This window comes from Euleptes europaea, chromosome 11 (assembly GCF_029931775.1).
Source record: "Euleptes europaea isolate rEulEur1 chromosome 11, rEulEur1.hap1, whole genome shotgun sequence".
Taxonomy (NCBI): Eukaryota; Metazoa; Chordata; class Lepidosauria; order Squamata; family Sphaerodactylidae; genus Euleptes; species Euleptes europaea.
In genome coordinates, this window is record NC_079322.1 from 43,038,936 (window position 1) to 43,059,136 (window position 20,201).

At 44.2% G+C, this 20,201-nt stretch overlaps 1 protein-coding gene across 1 annotated transcript; it reads right to left on the reverse strand.

Annotated features, from left to right (window-relative positions):
* Positions 1 to 1,540: 1,540 nt before the first annotated feature.
* On the reverse strand, positions 1,541 to 11,921 carry IL6 (interleukin 6). Its single transcript, XM_056857083.1, has 6 exons — positions 11,727 to 11,921; positions 10,971 to 11,037; positions 7,880 to 8,076; positions 4,665 to 4,775; positions 3,903 to 4,049; positions 1,541 to 1,708 (listed from the first exon to the last, which is right to left on the reverse strand). Exons 1-6 carry the CDS (start codon positions 11,919 to 11,921, stop codon positions 1,541 to 1,543), a joined length of 885 nt encoding a protein of 294 aa, XP_056713061.1.
* Between the last annotated feature and the right edge of the window lie 8,280 nt (positions 11,922 to 20,201).

Here is a 20,201-nt window from a genome sequence, read left to right on the forward strand (position 1 = left end):
AACACATGAAGCTGCCTTATACTGCATCAGACCACTGGTCCGTCAAGGTCAGTATTGTCTACTTTGAGTGCCAGTGGTTCTCCAGATATTCAAGCAGAGGTCGTTCACATCATCTACTTCCTGATCCTTTTAATGGGAGATGCCAGGGATTGAACCTGGGACTTCGTGCATGCCAAGCAGCTGCTCTACTGCTGAGCTGTGGTCCCTGTTTGTGTGACACTGTTCTTTTCTATTCCTATGAGCAGCTCTAAATTTTTATGTACCTTTGCCACCCTTGTTCAGCTTGTCTGTGGCTAGATGTACTTAACCAATAAAGGAGGTCTTTGCTGTCTAGTGCAAAAGCTGCTTCCAACCAAGAGGTGAGATTGATTAGAAGTTGGCCTTTTGAGTTGCAGACCTATAGAATCAGCAACCATTTGACACCTGACCTTGTAGACCATGCACAGACAGTACAAGTACTTAAATGTGTTTTTAAAAGTGTAGCTGATCTGATTCTCATTATTGTTTTAAGAACTCTAGAAGACAACAGCCTCTGTGAGGCATGCTTAATTTGCAGCAGCACTCTTTATTATAAGGGGCTCTCCAGTACATGGTAGGCACCACTGTGATGCCACTACCATTTTAAAATACCACGAGGGCCTGATCCTGACAGCTTGCAGTGTGGTCTTGTCCCTGCCCCTCATGGCTCTTTTGGCACTTGAAAAGCACGGGGAGAAACTAGTGCTATGCTGCATGGGCCCTCGTGCATTTTAAAATGGCAGCAGCCTCATGGTGGCTACAAAGACACCGTCACATTTAGTTTGGCCCTGAGATGTTCTGTACAAATGATAATAGATGTCCTTGGGTTGCTAAAGTTTGAGAATTGCTGTGCATGTTTTCCTTGAAACAAGTCCCCCTGGGTACTTAGATGAAAGTGCTTAGGATTGCTGCCTAAGTATTCTTATTTACACTAGAACTCCAGATGTTTCTTAAGTAAGACTACACTTAAGCAGCTTCATTGAGTAGTCAATATTCTTCCCCTATATTATATTTTTAAAATTTTTCTACATCATTTTTGGCTTGAACAATAGTTTGTTCTAGTAAAAGAAATGAGAATCTAGAGTGAATCTAATATGCAGGTGACATAAAATTTCATATATTAAAAGTGCAAGAGAATGAAGTTGTATAAAACTAATGTTTATTAAAAATCTGTATTTCATATACATATATATATATTAAATAAAGCTTCTCATAAAATTCAAAACATAATTTAGACATAACACCCAAACCTTTCAAGTCATATGTTCAGTGAATACTGAAATCTGTGCAATACTAATCCAAAATTAAAATATTGTAGATCTTCCCTTTTAAAACAGCTTGTAACTCTCAAAAATATAAATATTTACTTAAATTGAATAAATATTTTAAATATAAACATATTCAAGAAGAATACTAGGTTAATATGCTCAGTTCTCAAAGGAGAACAACTATGGTATCTGCTTCTTTGCAGATTATGTGAATATTTATGCACCTGAGTTAAAGCATTCAGATTCTCATCCTCTCATAGGGCACGAATAGCCCTTACAGTTTTCTCCATAAATGAAATATAATCTTGAAGTATGAGGTAGTGGATAACATTCCTGTTCCATCCAGTCTGCACTCGTAGCTGCGTAGAAAGAGCTTCCTTAGTGAACAGATTAGGTATGGTTACTGTATCTGGAGTGTCCATCTGTTAAGGGAGGGAAAAATAAAACATGTAAGTGATAGTCTTCTTGGCCAAACAATTGGATTGTACTTATTTGCGATCAAGATGATGATAGCTGGTAATTCTTCCATCTTTGCCATACTCTGCATTTATTTTAATTCTGCACCACCCTATCCTGTAGGTTACTGCATTTTAAACACTCATCCATTCAGAATATGCTAATCTCTACCACGGGATGGAGTAATTTTCCATATGCCATTAGTTTTGTATCTTCCATACACCCATACTCTTCATAGATAATCTAAACATATAGATATGTCTGCAGTCTTCCTGGCTATCATCTCATCCTAAATCCAAACTGGGCACAGTTGGGCATACAAATTTCTTTCTCACCCAGTTCTCTTCTTAACTCAGGCTTAAGTCGTACACAACAACTTTTGCAATTGGTACACAAATTGGTCTTTAGGGTCCTTTACCCCATTCCCTGTTCCGTCAGTATGGATGACGCAACAGCTGAACAAGGACTGGTGAATTCCCAGCTATGCATGGTGACCTCTGCTGATGAGCATGTGTCAATATGTGTAATGGTTTCTAGGAATATGGATAGGTGGGGGAGAAAGGGACCGCAGTCAAAAAGATTTAACCACAGTCCCATTTCTTGTGGGAGTTTCGTGTTGCAATAAGGTTGCCCATTTTGAAAAATGTACGAGGTTTTGTTAAAAAGTGTTCAATTTCCACTTTTTTTGGGGGGGGGGATCGTTTCCTGTTTCCAAATGGATTGATTCTGTTCTATCCCATCTGCCTATGTAGTTTACTTTTATTTTAACTGAATCTGAATATTCTTTAAATAAGAGGTGGTTTAGTATGTACAGCTGAGGTATGGGGAGGATTTCAGTGAATGCTGACAATGGAGGGAATGTCTTTGAAAGCCAATCACTACCACTTGCTTATGCTACATCACAGCATTTCACACACAAAGTATTATCAAGCTAAGAAAACCACCATGACGGCTTACAAACATTTATTTATTTACTTTGTTTATACCCTACCTTTCTCCCCAAAGGGGACCCAAAGTGGCTTACATCATTCTGCTCTCTTCCATTTTATCCTCACGACAACCCTGTGAGGTACATTAGGCTGAAAGTGTGGTGGCTGGCCCAAGGTCACCCAACGGGCTTCCATGGCAGAGTGGGGATTCAAACCTGGGTCTCCCAGATCCTTGTCTGGCACTCTAACCACTACACCAAGCTGGGACACCCAGCCAAAAGGGCTTACTTTCTAATGGTCCTCAGTTACAGTAAGCTATTTGTCTGGACCATGTTTCCCAGTAGTGTGGACACCGGAGATCTGCCTGCCATGGCAATTTACTCTGAATGAAGACCTTATTTAGTGGCGGCATCTGCTGTAAGAGTCATTTAAAGTTTGTTGTCTACTTTTGTGTGTCGATTTTGATTCTTCCTACCTTGCTCTGCCCTCAGTGAAGCCCTGTATGACGTACAAATCAGCTATTAGAGGATAATCGTTTTTAACAATGCGGAAGTTTTAATCATACTTCACATTTAAACATTTTTCAGAACATGGTTGTGTATCAAAAATGTGTTGAATGCTGGCCATATATAGCTCACATGCCTTGCACCCAACTTTTGAACTCTGAGTTATTTGTGGGTAGCTGGCTCAGGACATTTGAAGGTAAGTAAATGCTTTCTGCTGTAGAGAACATTATTAATGAAGCTGTTGTTTAATATCAAGCTTTTTCTCACTTGGGGAAATAGTAGTAATTTAACTGTTCCATGACCAAGATTAAATTTTGACCTCTAATATGTTTGCATTTACTATATGTAATTATATTTTAAAAGACTAATGCAAGAATTTTCTGTACAGGAAAAAATATAACTGGTTCCTAATCATACAGCTAGGGGGGAACAATGAAACCAGATTTATTTTTTGTCTATCAATCACACATATAGTTTTTGATAGTAAAAAATAAACATTCAGACAGAAGCAACAACAATAAGCATAATGCATTCTTAAAAACATCAAAACAGTATTCATACTAGCAACAGAAGCTCGGATCAAACAAAAGCAAGAAGCACAAACTAAAATAAATAAAACAATCAGCAACAAAAAAAACACCATAAACTAAATATCCAGAGCATAAATACTAGAAGTTATTAAGAAGGAGTAGAGGCATGCGTGATTCAGTGTAAATGGGACTTACCATTGACTTCAAGGTATTAGCCAGGTGCTTTGTTCTCATCCATATAAATGCAGCTTCTTGTTCTTTACTAGTAAAAGTTTCTTCTATATATTCCAAGAAAGCCTGGTATGCATAAAGGCCACTTGAAATTCCTCTTAAGCACCTCTCCTAAATTGAGAGAATAAGTGAAGGTTATTCAACAAAAGCTTTTCTCTCATTATATCCATTAATGAGTTGACTGTGCATTGAAACAAATTCAGCGTAAGCATGATCCATTCAGCTATGCTTCAGCAGAAGCGGCTGATGGCAGCGGCTCTTCCTTGAATTCCCCTCCTCTCAGCAGTCCCAGGAAAATTGATTACCAAGAACACAGAACTTGCCTGGACTAACAACACATGTATCAGCGGAACTGACACTTGTGGATGGGGGGAAAGGGAGCAATTTTGCCCACTTCTTCCTTTGTTCCCCAACCCACATGGACTGTGTAGGTCCCCAATTAGCTGTGTAGGTCCCCAGTTTGCCTTGAGTCTCAGCAAGAAAGGCAGGCTATAAATGAGGTAAATAAAATAAATCCAAGGAATCGCTTGCCCAGAGTCAGAAGATACTTCTGGGAGAGAGGAGAATGTGGCAAAGATCCATGATCCTTGCACCAATGGACTGCTGGGTTTGTGTTTAAGATTGGTTGGCTGACTACATGAGCAAAACTATTAAGTTACATGTGTTAGTCAGATGGTAAACAAAGCATACATAGTTATATCATATGGTAAATAATTATTTTCTTGCCTTGTCGAATCTATGTGGGGGGCATCCATCTTCCACCGTGAGCTTTGGAAAGCAGAGATTATTCCGAGGTATTTCTGTGTTGTTTTTACATATTGTTTGCTCCTTGCATAGCTATAGTGGGAGGAGAAAAAACCCATAGAACCTTTATTACATGAACACTTCAATATGATTATATTCTAAGCTGTAGAATTACCAATGTACATTATATGTAATGGTAAAACTCTTCATCAGTTCTCGCTGGGTCGTGGTTTCTCCTGTGGTCTTTCGACAACTGCAGCCACCCTGATCAGCATATCAATGGTAGGCTTGGTTTGAATTAAAATTGAAATGCATATAGAAAATAGATTTAGGATTGGTTGGCACTAAGCACAGCTTCCCTTCCATACCCCCAGTTAGCACTGGAAAGCTTCTACTGAACGCCTGGTGGTTCAGCTGGAGGTCTAGTACAGAGAAGGTGAGCAACATAATCTGTTCTTCTGCTTGTGGATCAGATTTCAGAGTTCATCTTATTTTACTGGTGGTAAGAGCAAGGGGGAAGGATTTTGCCCCCCCCCCCACTGCACATGGTAAGATCCAAACAGCTACAAGAACTGTCTCATGTGAACACATGAAGCTGCCTTCTACTGGAATCTTAACCATTGGTCTATCAAGGTCTGCGGCGTCTATCCTCTGACTGACCGTAGCTCTCCCGGGTCTCACTAGTGGTCTTTCACACCACCTACTACCTGATATAGATGCCAGGGATTGAACCTGGGACCTAGTAGGAGATTATAACTTTCTTACTAAATCGTTATTACCAAGTGATGTTTACCTTGGGTGACAATTATTCAAGTTTACTATACTGATTATCTCTTTGGAAAGAAGGGCATGGGGAGAGAAAAATTCACAGCAGTATGTGTGCAAACCTCAATGGTACAATAGTATCCCTGGATGGCAGATATGAGAACAGATTACATTGATCACATTAATCAGAACTGTTCCTTCAGTTTGTTCCTTCATGTGTTTTAATTCCTGATCTGTTCATTCTAGGGGCAGGAGCATTTACTACAACCACCACATGGAAGCCAGTTTTAGTCACTGCGCAACAGATATCGCAAAACATTGAGCCTAAATAAATAAAAAAGGGTTGGCCCAATTTGTGTGTGTGTGGGGGGAAATGACTGGCTAATCCATGTCATGAAGAGTGTATTAGTGGTACATGCCCTATAGGGAAAAAGATTGCATTCTGTTCCACTGCTTATTGTATGCATTACCTTGCTCTTACTGCACTGTTTCCTTCTTTTGTAATTCCTTTTTTGCATTGTTTATGACTGGGTATGTCTGATACTTTTCATTTTGCATTGTTTCTAATTGTTGTGATCCTCGCCCTACTGCATTGTTTGTTAGATGTCTCATGCTATTTGATTTACACTATTATCTGCCTTGAATCTCAGTGAGAAAGGCAGACTATAGATAAAGTCAATAAATTTTAAAAACAGGGGTAGAACAGCCAACGTGATTTTTTAAAAAAATATTGCTTCCTTAAGGAAGCCATATGAATATAATTCTGAATAGGAAAAGGGGAGGGGAGTGAAAATAATGCATACTCTAAAGTGTGAACAATACATGAGGACATTATAGAAGAGTGAGCTTTCTGAATGACAGCCCTGTAAAAATACCTAACACTGTTTACCTTTAGTTGTAAGATTATTGCCTCTAATTCCAGATCACCAATGGGGAAAAGGTATACAGAGGGATAGGATAGCAGGCTATGGAGGCACTGAAAGTATATTTGCAGGTGTGTACAACAGGTTTCTTTTTAATATGTATCAGTATCTCAAAACAAAGTTCTACTAATTACTTCCATATCCAAATTGGCCTTTATCAGTTCTGTAATGGATGACACTGCCCTCAGCCATCAAAGAGTCTTTAATGTGTTTGGTGTTTTTTTAAAAAACATAATTGCTATATGGTATAAATAACTGTTGTCGAAGTTTACAAAAGATCCATTGTATTTTCTGTCATGCTTTTCTTATGGCACAGGCTTGGCCCAATTTTCTAATACCAACTTCCAAAGACACATCATTGCTTTTCTCAAGGAAATGCTGTTCTTATCTGAAGTACCATACTTGCTTCTGCAAAGGTTACTTTTCCATTCTGTGCTGTGAATAGAAGCGTTCCAGCAGCCTAGAAAATGTTGCGAGGCTGAAGACCATGTAAGTGCTGAATGATGTTTCTAGCCTTTTCACTGGAATAGGATAACTCCCATGTCGGGCCTAACTAGAAACAAGTCTCCTGGCCTGAGGCAGTGTTCACCTTGAATGCAAACCAGACTCTGATGAGAGGAAACCTAGGTAAGCATAACTTTCAGCAACTGCTTGCTCTGAAATGCAGCAGCAGATAGCGGACCCATATTCATTAGCATAAACTGCAGGGGGTGGCAGGGATTAAACCTCTCTTGAAATTGGAGGCACCCCGTTCCCAGGCATGCAGGCAGTGTGGCCCAATAGTTTGGTCTGTTTTCACCTGTGATCATAACAGAAGTTCACCCACCAGGTCTGCTTTTCTCTCTCTGGGCTCAGGGTCTTTGGTATTCTCTCTTTGTAGGCAGGGCACCCTTGATGCCAAGGTCCTTGTTGCCCTTGATGCCAAGGTCCTTGTTGCCCTTGATGCCAAGGTCCTTGCTGCCGAGGTTAAATTGTGGAACTCCCTGCCCCAGGACGTGGTGATGGCTGCCAACTTGGAAGGCTTTAAGAGGGGAGCGGACATGTTCATGGAGGGAAGGGGTATTCATGGCTACTAGCTGAAATAAATGCTAGTCATGATGCATACCTATTCTCTCCATGATCAGAGGAGCATGCCGAATATATTAGGTGCTGTGACACACAGGCAGGATGGGGCTGCTGCAGTCATCTTGTTGTGGCTTCCTAGAGGCACCTGGTTGGCCACTGTGTGCACAGACTGCTGGACTTGATGGGCCTTGGTCTGATCCAGCAGGGCCGTCCTTACGTCCCTTGAATGTGTCTGATCTCTGATCCTTCCTATCTCTCAGCCACACGGACCCTCCAGGACAGAACCGTTTCCTTAATGGCATGACCAGCAGCTGTTTGGGCTCTCGGTGCTGTGGAGCCTGGGCTACCCATTGCCTCCTTCCCCCCCGTGGGGAAAAGTTGCAAGCTCCACCCAACCCCCGGCCCAAGTCTCCCCGGCAGAGCGCCCCCTGCTGGCGGACTCACCTCTGCCTTGCAGGCGAAAGCCTTCCTGCGGAGCTCCAGGGCCAGAAGCTTGCAGTTCTGCAAGAGCTGGAAGTCCCTGGCCGGCGAAGCGCTGGGCGAGGGATCCTCGCTAAATTGCTCTTCCCCCGAGGCATCCGGGATCGGCGAGGCGCTGGCCCGGAGGAGCAGCGGGAGGGCGACGGCGACACACAGGCAGCCTGGCGGCGAAAGAGGGAGACAAAAAGGTGACGCTGGGGCGGGTCCCCGCCGGCGGCGCGGCGCGGCCAAACGGCAGACGCTCCCTGGCGGGGAGCAGCAGCAGGCGGCGGCGGCGGCGGCATCGCCTTGCGCAGCTCACTCACATCCCGCAAGGGCAGGCATGGTTCCCCCCCCGGCGTCGGCTCCCCTCGTCTCTCTGGCCGGAGCAGTGGGGCGGCTGGAGGGCAGGCTGCGTTGTGGCGGGCCATCTCCGGCCGGGTATTTATGGGGCAGGGGCTGATCGGGGTTCGCGGCCCGGGGGAAAGTCCGGCGTTGAGAAAACCCAAAGCCGTCGCGGGTTTGAAGAACTGGCCGGGAGGCGGCGGGGTCGGCAGCGGTGCTGGGAAACGCGGCGGGGAGGCCACGCCCCCCGCCGGCCGCCGATTCGAATCTTTCCCGAAGGGGGATCCCCCCCCCCCGGGGCGGAGGGCGTCCCTTCTGCGTCACTCCCGCGGCGGGAGAGGTTCCTCCGGGTCTCCTGCCAGCGTGGGGGAGGACGAAGGGGGAAGCCCCGTGGAGCGACGCGCTGCTCCGGCCAAGAGGCAACGAGAGGTCAGTTTTCCACGGGCACAACAATCCGTGGGGACCTACTCGGAGAGAGTCTGCTGCGAGTGGACACTGTCCTTCAGTGTTACTCCTCTGTCCTTCAGTGTCACTCCTCTGAAGATGCCTGCCACAGCTGCTGGCGAAACGTCAGGAAAGAAAATACCAAGACCCCGGTCGCACAGCCCGGATAACCTACAAGAACCAATGAACTCTAACCACTACTCCACCCTGGCTAGCCGGAGGCTTGTATTTTCATGACTGGGGTTACTGGGATACGAACAGGATTAACCCTTGGTACAGTGATATCCCTAATTGTACCCCTTTTCTTTCTCTCATTTAAATGACTGGTTCCGTTATCCCTGTCGGGGAGGGGGAGAGTAAACCTTCGCAGTTAGGGGACATCTTACGCTGGGGGCAAAAGCTGCCCACCACCCCTGCCACTGGGTGTCCCAGTCCTTCCTGCCTTGGGTCCTACAGGGAAGTGCTAGGATCCCAGTGTGCAAAACGCAGATACATGTTGGGCTCCTTCCATACATATTTCACCTGTTACAGGACCAGGCACTTTATTTGCCTAGATAGAAGCAATCAGTGAACACCCACCATATTGTGTTTTATAATATGGATGGTTAGGAATACCACGAGAGGGGTGTGTGGTGAATCAGTGCAAAAGAGCTGGCGAAAAATATAGTTTGCTTCATGTTCTTAAAAGTTTTGCATTAAGTATTAATAATTTGATAAACTTTTAAAAAGCTACCTGTTGCTGGTCAGTCTTCCCAGTATTTTTGCTTTCTTTGTCCAGTTAAAAGACCGCAAAGGCAGGAGCAGGCTTGTTTCTTGCAGAGCAATTTACTCCTGCATGCTTTCCCTTATATTTCCATCAATAACGAGTCAAATGGCTCTTGCCAGCATCTTCTTAAGCAAAACCTGAAAGCAGCACTGAGAGATCCAAAATAATTGATGGGGTCATACTTCTCCAGTCTCTCCTCTGGCAGAAGACATCCATCAGGGTGACCAAGGCAGGTTCAGTTTCAAACTCAGGCCCAAAACTGAGTTTGGAAAAAAAAAAGAGCAACCAAAATGATGAGGGGACTAGAGCAACTGCCCTATGAGGAGCGGTTAAAACGCTTGGGGCTCTTTAGCTTGGAAAGAAGGCGGCTGAGGGGAGACATGATAGAAGTCTATAAAATTATGCATGGTTTGGAGAGAGTGGACAGGGAGAAATTTTTTCTCCCTCTCCCATAATACTAGAACACAGGGTCATCTGCTAAAGCTGGAGGGTGAGAGATTCAAAACAGATAAAAGGAAGTATTTTTTCACACAACGCATAGTTAAATTGTGGAACTCCCTGCCCCAAAATGTGGTGATGGCTGCCAACATGGAAGGCTTTAAGAGGGGAGTGAACATGTTCATGGAGGAAAGGGGTATGCTGCATACCTGTTCTCTCCAGGATCAGAGGAGCATGCCTATTATCTTGGGTGCTGTGGAACACAGGCAGGATGGTGCTGCTACAGTCGTCTTGTTTGGGGGCTTCCTGGGGGCACCTGGTTGGCCACTGTGTGAACAGACTACTGGACTTGATGGGCCTTGGTCTGATCCAGCAGGGTTTTTCTTATGTTCTAACTGGATTGAAATGGGTCTTCATAATCTCTGTCATCCAAAAATACCTGGAGGTGTCCAGACCTCCTACTCTTGAGATTCATGGTCTCTTGTCTTGTTTAGTTTGGCTATCTTTTTTTTTTTTAATGACTGCCGGAACTTCAGGGAAGAATTCTAGAATCTCTCTGAGGGGCCCAGCCCTCCACAGACCCTTCTGTGACTATGAACCTGAATCCATATGGTAGTTTCACCTGTATCTGTTTTAATATACTTGTGAATGTGTAGAAGAAAGTACCACATGCAAGAGATACCAAATACTGTTGTGTTTTGGGACACAACTTCTTTTTTGAACCCATGATGACCGTGGTAGTCTGTGATCTGGGCTACCAGGGACCCTGGAGAGCTTGCCAGCATCAGGCTGAATCAGCATATCAACCCCCCAAAAAAAACCTACCATTTATTTATGTAGACATGGCTCACTTTTCTCCCTTATGGGAACCCCAGGTGGCTTACAATATTGTTCTACCCTCCTCCGTTTTATCCTCAGGCTACTTTACACATTGTGGTTTTAATACAAGCATATCAGACCTTTCTTTTCTACCCACTATAATCCTGATGTTTGTAACACAGATGTGTTTTCCTTTGAAACTTACGCGTGCTTGTGTACACCATCAAAACCTGATGTGGTTTGAAATGGACTCCACCTCTATACTTTCGGGGACCTTGCGTGCAGTGCTGCCATCTAAGCCTCGGCTTAGACCTGGGTGCTGCTCAGTTGGCTTCAGGGGGCAATGGGCATATGCAGCTATCATATACCCTTGACCTAAGAACAGTACACTCCTTCTATCTGGGATGGTTGTCCTCTTCGACTAAGCGTGCAGCTTCGGGAGCAGTGAGGGAAGTAGGGGACTCCCGCCTAGCCAGCCAGATCAGCCAGATCAACCCTGGCGATCAGTGGGGTGACAGATGTCGCAGCCAGATCACCCTCACATCCAACAGGCATGTGCTATGCCCTTCACCTCCTGTGCTGCTGCTAACCAGAAGCAAGCCAAATTTCTAAGACTTGGCAATGCTGCAGGTGGGGCTTAACTTGGACCTGGCTATTGGTACTGTGGATCCAGAAGGCCACAGGCATTGTCTCCCACACACTTGGTGGTGCCTGGGTGTGAGCTGAGCTGCTGAGAATGAACGGTGCCATGGAGTGAAGGACAGGAGTAGTAGAAGGGAATGCAACAGCTCTGTCCTCTCCCTTTCCGGCCACTGGGAGAAAAGTGGCCCAGAAGCTCTACTTGATGTTCAGGTGCTTGAGCCTCATTATCCACCTGCAAGAGAGTCCCAGCCCATTTTAGACATCACCCTCAATTCAAGAACCATTAGTGGCAACTGACCCTTGATACATACAGTGAAAATTCAATTCTACAAAAGATGCATATGAACTCCAGATCTCACCATTTTAGCCAAGTGTTACAACTGCCTGCCGGCAGCGGGCGTCAGGTTTCAGCGTCTCTCTTTCTAAGTCAGAGCCATCCAGGAGTTTAGAATAAGCGTGGTCAGGAGTGCCAGAGTCAAACAGGGAGCCAGAAAGATTTGCGAGGTGAGTCAGGATTCCAGGAGTTCTAACGTCAGGTGTAGGCCAGGTCAGCGTGAAGCGAACTTGTTGCATCCACGCCCGGCCCTCTTTCCCGAGAGGCTCTTGTGCAACACCCTGGGAATGTGCTGGCTATGTCTCCGCCATGGTCTTGCAATCACTCCGTCACTCTCCACCGGTGTTTGCTGACGCGCAGCCAAACGCGTGCTGCATCTTCGAGGATCCTGGGGAACTGTGACTCTGAGGTTGATCCACTGCCCTGAGGTCAAGGGGGACCTCTGAGCTAACTGGCTGCTGTGTGTCTGGGTATGCCTGCATTTGCATTTGGTCTTCTGGCTGGACGTCTGGAGTCGGCTGTGGCCTGCTTTCACAGGCCGCCTCCTCGTCCTCTTTGCTGACGCTAAGCCCACGCTGGGCCATGACACCAAGAAGGTCTTAACCAATGGGCAATGGGGCAGCTACCCTGGGCCCCAGACTTGGGGGTGGTCAACAACCCATAGCCCTACCCTACATGGAGGGGGGAAGAAGAAGAGTAGGCTCCTGCCACGGCTTATACTGGCCCCTTCTGGGGCTCAGGCTGCTAGCTTCCAGTGGCAGTGATAGCTCCTGGCTACCTGACATGGGGGGAGGACCACCCCTTGCTTGGCCCTGGCATGGGTGGTGGTGGAAGCAGGATTGCCAGCTCTGGATTGGGAAATACCTGGAGATTTTGGGGGTGGAGCCTGAGGAGAGTGGGGTTTGGGGAGGGGAGGGACTTCAGTGCCATAGAGTCCAATTGCCAAAGCAGCCATTTTCTCTAGGGGAACTGATCTGTGTTGCCTGGATATCAGTTGTAATAGCAGGAGATCTCCAACCACCACCTGGAGGTTGGCAACCTTAGATGGAAGTGATTCGTGGTCCCACCCTGGGCTTTGGCCCAGGATCCCAGAATCACTAAGACTGTCCCTGGTTTTAGCAGTCCACAGTGTGATTCTGTAATATGTATTTATGGAAACATCAACATGTTAAGTAGTTCCACTGGGGTAGCTGTGTTAGTATAAGTAAAAGAGAATTTGAATATAGTTAAAAAATCAATTTTTTATAGTTTAAAAATAATTTTTTCCAGTTATTTATTTTTTCTCCCTGTTGTCCGAAACCACTTTTGAGTAGTAGTATAAACTTGTGACAGAGAACATTGGATAGCCCTACTCAGTTTCTGCAGAAGTATGAAGCTGCCTGGGTGGACATGGGCCTACTGTTTCTTTGTGTAATGTGAGGGTATACTGGGGCCTGCTGCATAATTTGTTATAAAAGGGCTGTGACACCTGCACTCACTTCACCTTCTGATTTGTTTATATGTTAAGGTTTGAATTGGGGACTAAAGTGAATTGAAAGAAAATCAACAACTCTTGGCAAGATTGGGGTCTCTTGACCCACAGTGAAATACAGATCTCTGGTGGGTAGGGTTGCTAGGTCCCTCTTTGCCACATGCAGCAGGTTTTTAGGGTGGAGCCTGAGGAGGGCGGGGTTTGGGGAGGAGAAGGACTTCAACGCCATAGAGTTCAATTGCCAAAGTGGCCATTTTCTCCAGGTGAACTAATCTCTATTGGCTGGAGATCAGTTGTAATAGCAGGAGATCTCCAGCTAATACCTGGAGGTTGGCCACCCTACTGGTGGGTAAAGTTCCCAGGTCCAATAATTAAACCAAGAGGAACTTTGCCTATTCTTCACAATTGCCAAAAAGGATGCGTGGCTGAATTCTGCTTCCTGTTCTAGTTATTCTTCTGCAACATTTGGAAAGGGAGCTTACATACATGGTTCTTGTAATGATGCACGATAGGTAGCCGGATGTATAATCAGAGTACAGTTGCCAACTCCAGCCTGGGAAATTCCTGGCGATTTGGGAGTGGGGCCTGTGGAGGGATTTCTTCTAGAATCTATGGTATACTATAGAGTGTGCCCTCCAAAGCTGGCTTTTTCTCCAGGGGACTGATCTCGGTAGACTGGAGATCAGTTGTAATTCTGGCATAACTCCAGGCCCCACCTGGAGGATGGCAACCCTAGGTCAGAGTATTGTGCTGGGGTCGCTGCGAGTTGGTTAGGCCTTGATGGCACACAATTATTAATTATTAACACACGATTAATTTGGTGTCCAGACATAGAAGTGATGCAGGGGAAAAGGGGGGAAATAGGCCCCAAAGTAATTTTCTTAGCCATCTCATTGCAGGAAGGAGTCCCCTTGGGCTAGGTTACGGGATCATACATTCAGTCACAGGACCATACTTGTTGTAACAGTGGGTAATTACCACTTAGCTTATGACTGATCAGCTTGGTAAGATGCTTCAAAACATTTTTGCATGAAGAAACAGGACTTTTTGCTCTTGTTGCATGGCAAGGTTCTTGGTTCCTCTGCTTCAGTGACACATGGTACAAGCAGATTGGGGAATTTTCATGAGAAGCCACCATTTTTCTCCCTTTTTCTCCCCTTTTGCTTTCGCTACAGCAATGCATCCATTAGAAGATGTAATCAGAAAATTGCCCAATTCATTATTCCGCCCATGTATGCAAATTGTTTGAATATCCCTGTCTAACTGCGTGATGTAAATGGGGAAGTATCTGGCTGAGTTGAGAAATCCTTAGTCAGCTCTGCAGACCACTTTTCTGATTTTCAGTTTTTTAAAATGCTTAATCCCTAAAGAACATTGACATACTTCTGAGTCAGCAGCATTTCTCTAATGTTCCAGTCTGATCTGGTTTTGCAGGATGTCATTCTGCATTCCATGGGCAGGAAACCCCAATTAAAGCCTCCCAAACTTAGGAAATAGCTGAACGGGGAAATGCAGTACAAACAGGCCTGTGAAATCTGCTGTATATTTCTCATTTAAAACTGCCAGAAAATCAGAGCTTGCAGAGTCTTTCAAAGGTGACAGTGGTCCTTTTAATTTTCTTAAATTACAAATGTAGTGAAGCAATCATATGAAATATAGCACAAGAAAGTAGCATAATGATGCTAGCAACCTTATCGTCTCTTTCTTCTCTTTCGTCACACAGGTGCACACAGCATGAATTGACCTATGGAAAGATACAGGGTTGGATCCAACCAATTCTACTGGTGAAAAAGGAAGGAGGGATCCTCTTTGATCCCAAAACAGGCCAGGATAGCAGCACCTGCATGGGCAAAAACCATGAGGGACGAGGTCAGCAGAAGGGAAGACAACTGGGCAATATTGAGTAGCAAAACTGGCTGGATCTAACCCGTAATCTCAATCTACTGTCACCCTGACCAAGCATTTTGCCCTTGTCCAAATCCAGAACCTGTTCTGCATCATATTGCCTTCTCAAATTTCTTAATTTTCTACAGGAAATTAACTGTTGGTTACTTCTAGTACCTAGTCTAAAAATATCCTAATTTTGACACTTCTTTTGGGGGAAGTTCACAGTAGTGTTTTTTCTCTCTCTTTTGATTGTAGTTCCGAAAATGGTTTTCCCCAGAGGATGCAGGGGTTAGTGATAAAAATGAAGAAATAGGCGTGAAAGAGTGATGCAAGATGAAAGAGAACAATCTAAGCGAGGGCTTTCAAAACCATCCTTCCAAAGTTCCTCTGAACCTTGGCTCACCAAGCCTTTGCCTAGAGGTCTGTTTCAATGGTTGAGCCCTGGAATATGTGACACAGCAACACAGAAAAGAGTGACCATGTTCAGAGTGCCTTTCCCTTGCCACTGAATAGTCCAGTCTTCTAACAGGCAACCGATAGTGGTTTCCAGGGCACATGGCTATTTGGATAATGGTTTCTAGAACAGATGGGCAAAATTCAGATGAGGCTTCTCCCATCAGAAGCTCAGATTTCATTGTTTATCTGGGGGTGAGGAATAGGCTTTACCATCATACCCTGCCTGCTTATCCAGGATTAATTAGCTACTTCTTGTTATATTTCACTGCTTGGAGCAACAATACAGTATACAGTTCATCAAGCATAAGCTTCAATAAAGAGTTGGCAACAGTAAGATTCCCCTCTCAACCATGTGCCACTTCTCAGATATCCCCTGTAAATTTGTTTTCCTTTGAAAATGAAAACAAAGATAACATTTGAACCCAAATATTATCTTCTTAGCATGGTACCACCAAATATTCCTTCGAAATTTCATGATGTCTTCAAGTATGCCACAACGGCTGCTAGAACGGTTCTAGCAAGAACTTTGAAACAAACGCAGAAATAGAGGATTGGAAAGAAAAAATGTTGGACTACGCTAGTATGGCCAAAATGACTTTTGTTTTAAACCCAAAGTTCAATGAATTCACAGAACAATTTGATGAAAAGTGGGAGTCATTCTATACTTATATAAATTTTTAGTTATGCTAAATAAGAAGATCAGCTTGATCGTCTGTTAAATAAACCAAAGGTCTTACTATATTTTCAATGTGTAATAGATACTTAATCTGAATGATTCCTACATTTTAACATGTACTTTTTTAGCTAGATACAGTGCTCTACAAATGATTAATATTTAGAATATGATGAGTTTATTTTTAACGGAATTGTCATATTGTTTTTATATATTATACTGTTTCTATTTACTAATGTTTATCCCCCCCTTTTTTTCCTTCTGTATTCCCCCAATTTTACAAATAAATAAATATAAACTAAAAAAAAAAAAAAGAGTTGGCAACAGTAAGATTCCCCTCTCAACCCTGTGCCACTTCTCAAATATCCCCTGTAAATTTGTTTTCCTTTGAAAATGCAGATTTTCCACCTAGGAAATGCAAATTCTGTACAAAGAAAACTCGAATTCTGTTTTCAGAACAATAGGTACAGATAAAACAGGGAAGCCACAAGGGCTTGTGAGGGGCATCTTATTTCCCCTCCCTCACTATTTTCTCTTTCTCTTCCCTGAAAACCCCCATAGCCTTTCTCCTTTTCCTGCTTTCTTGTGTCCTTCCCACCCTCTGACAGCCTCTATTCAGGAAAACTATGGCTGAGTTGTGTGATGCCAGTCCAAATGCATGGTGCCAGCAGGCCCAGGCCCAGTTGCAAGGTGCTAGCTGACCTGGGCTGAGTTGTGTGGTAGGGAACATGCAAGGATTCGGTGATTCCGGTTCCGGTCGGGGGAAGGAGGAAGTATGTCTCAGATAAGCTCCCGATTTTTAAGCCATTCATTCTAAATCATTCTAAAGAAACTGTAATGACTGGGTTATTTTAACTTTTTAATTGGAGTCTTGTTTTGCAACTGAACCTGGAAAGAACAACTTTATCTTGCTAGCAACTGTGGGGAGTTACCCGGAGCTTCTTAAAAACAATTAAGCTGCCAAAAAGCTCTGTCTGAGATAAGACACTCATAAAGACGCTATACTGCACTGCAACTCCCAGCACAGTCTTATGAGCTAAATTTATTTTACTTTGGCTGACCTAAAGATGGGGAATAAAAAGAATAAAAAGAAACGGCAGCGAGAACAGCAGGAGACAAGTCCCCCCCACAGAATATCTAAGCAACTATGCATAACAGACTTGCTATCTACCCAGACCTGTGATTCTTTAGACTTAGGTCCAATTCTTGTCCTGGAAATTTTTTTTACCTCAAATCCTGAAATGACAAGCAAGTCTGTAGGAGACTCAAGTAGGGACGCAGGTGAGATAGCAATTTGCCAAACTAAACAACAGCCACCTGGTGATACTGATCCTTGCAAGAATCAGCAGCTAACTCTGACTGAAAGTCAAAATGTAACAGATGAAGAAGCTAACATTTCCTCTAGTCATCCTGGAAGCAATCAAAGCATAAGTGATAAAGAGCAGCAACACCTTGAAGAAACCTTGCAGAATCCATGCAAGGATTCATGGGGGGGGGGCACTTCAGTTCCCCCTGTATCCCTCTTCCCACACTAGTTCCTCTTTCCATATACTATTTCCTTCTTCCATTTCCTCTCCTTTCCCAGCTTCCTTCTTTCCTTCCTGCCCACCAACTAGCCTACCTTTCGTCTGCCCCCATTTTCAGCTATATTTCTTCTTTATTTACTTTATTACCTCACCTTTCTTTACAATGGGACCCAAAGCAGCTCTTCCATTTTCCGTCATAACAGCCCTGTGAGGTAGGCTAGGCTGAAAGTGTGTGACCAATCCACAGTTACACAGTAAGCTTCCATGGCTGAGGGGATTTGAACCTAGTCTCCCAGATCCTAATCTGAAACTTTAACCACTATACCACACATGCTGTTGTGGTACTGATGTTGAACAGTAGCAAGCAGACAGGTCTGGGTGAGTCATGCAAGTTGCATGGTAGCAGTACCACACATGCTGTTGTGGTACTGATGTTGAACAGTAGCAAGCAGACAGGTCTGGGTGAGTCATGCAAGTTGCATGGTAGCATGTTGCCCGGTGATTGCTACCATGCCTGGCCCCAATGACTCATGTTGAAACAGCCATGGATTGGGCCCATACCCCCACCCACCTTTTACTGATGGAAACCAAGGCTTGAAGGCTGGCAGTGGTGTTGTGGTTGCCTAGCAACAGCCATTGAGGGCATTCATTTCTTAAAACTACAGGAGCCATGTCTATCATCTTGGAGAGTATTAACCTTCCAATGTATTTTTTTTAAAAAAAGATTTCAGATTCTTCTGCAAATCTGGGGCTTTTCTCAGTTATGTAGAATGATCTGTCTGGTCTGTTCATGGCCCCAGTCTCTGGATTTCATTATTCACAGATGGGGCCTTGTTGAAAATTAGATCTATTGATCATGTGCTTCCTTTGCCATGATAAGTTCAACTGGTGTGTTTTATTCTAAACCCAGCTTTCTTTCTCCTGCTGGAAAAGTTATAGACAAAAATAATATTTTAAAAGGTTTAATTAAATACAAAGTAGCCATTTAGCTTGCCGGGAAATTTCTTATTGGGTCACTGCTATGGAGGGCTGGTGGCAACTAAAGGCAAGGATAGCCAAGCCCCATTAGCTCTGCTAGTGCTGCACAAGCTACTCAGTTCAGACTGTGCCAGTTGTGCCTACAATGGGTGTCAGTTCATTCATTGCCTCCTCATTCATTGCCATTTTGGGATGGTGGCAACAAGTGAGTCTGCACCCTTCTTGGTTCTGCTAGTCTTCTGAGCTCAGCAACCTCCAAAATGCTGGCTTTAGCGCTGCAGAAGCTTCTCAGCTTGGCTTGCTCCCAGGCCATTTTAATTCCTTCTTGCCAGCATGGTGCAGTGGTTAAAAGCAGTGGACTCTAATCTGGAGAACTGGGTTTGATTCCTCCACATGAACAGCGAACTCTAATCTGGTGAACTGGGTTGGTTTCCCCACTCCTACACATGAAGCCTGCAGGGTTACCTTGGGCTAGTCACAGTTCTCTTCGAGCTCTCTCAGCCTCACCTACTTCACAAGGTGTCTGTTGTGGGGAGAGGAAGGAAAGGAGATTGTAAGCTAGTTTGATTATCCTTAAAAGGTAGGAAAAAAACAGCATATAAAAACTAACTCTTTTTCTTCTACTACTACTACTACTTTGCTTTATTTGATTAATTGGCTAGCATACAACATAGTTTATCTTGTTTTTTTACTCAAATATTTTCAGTGTCATTTCATATCTTGTAAAATACTTTCGCTTTATCGCTGATTAAAATAGTATTCTCTCTTCAGTGGGGCAATTCTTATGTGCTTATCTTTTTTTCAGTATGTGAAATTTCTTGGAAAAGAGTGATGTAGAAGTAAGAGATGTATGAGTAATATGGCTATTAGAAGCATTAGTGATGAGTGGACTGGGCCGTGTGACTGGAAAGAACAGACTGAGGGCAGCAGCAGGATCTCTAGCTTCATCAGCTTGCATCTTAAACAGGTCAAGTTGATCCAAATCCCTTCTGTCAAGAGGCCAGAAGCCTTCCCCACACCTAACAAGAGAACCTGTTTACTAGCATGTGACATGGCGTAGTGGACCGCTTGTGATACAGTGGATAGAGTATGGTATGGTGGATAGATTGGCGGACTAGGATCCTGGGAGACCCGGGGTCAAATTTCCACTTCTACTATTGAAGCTTACTGGGTGACCTTGGGCCTGTCACAAACTCTCAGCCTGGCCTGCCTCTTAGGGTTGTTGTTGTTGTGTAAGAGCAGAAAGAGGAAGAATGATGTTCTAAGCATCTTTGAGTCCAAACTGGGGAGAAAAGCAGGACATAAATAAATAAATGCACATATATATGTGAAATCCCAGGTTTTCTGTCCTCTGCAGCCTTTCTAGTAAAGCGCTGAGAAGAAGAAAAAGAATTGGTTTTTATACCCTGCTTTTCTCTACCTTTAAGGAGTCTCAAAGCGGCTTACAATTGGGATAGCCAGATGCTTCCTAAGCCTCAGCCCTTCAAAGAGACGCAGGCCATTTATGCATGGGAGGTTTTGCCTTGGA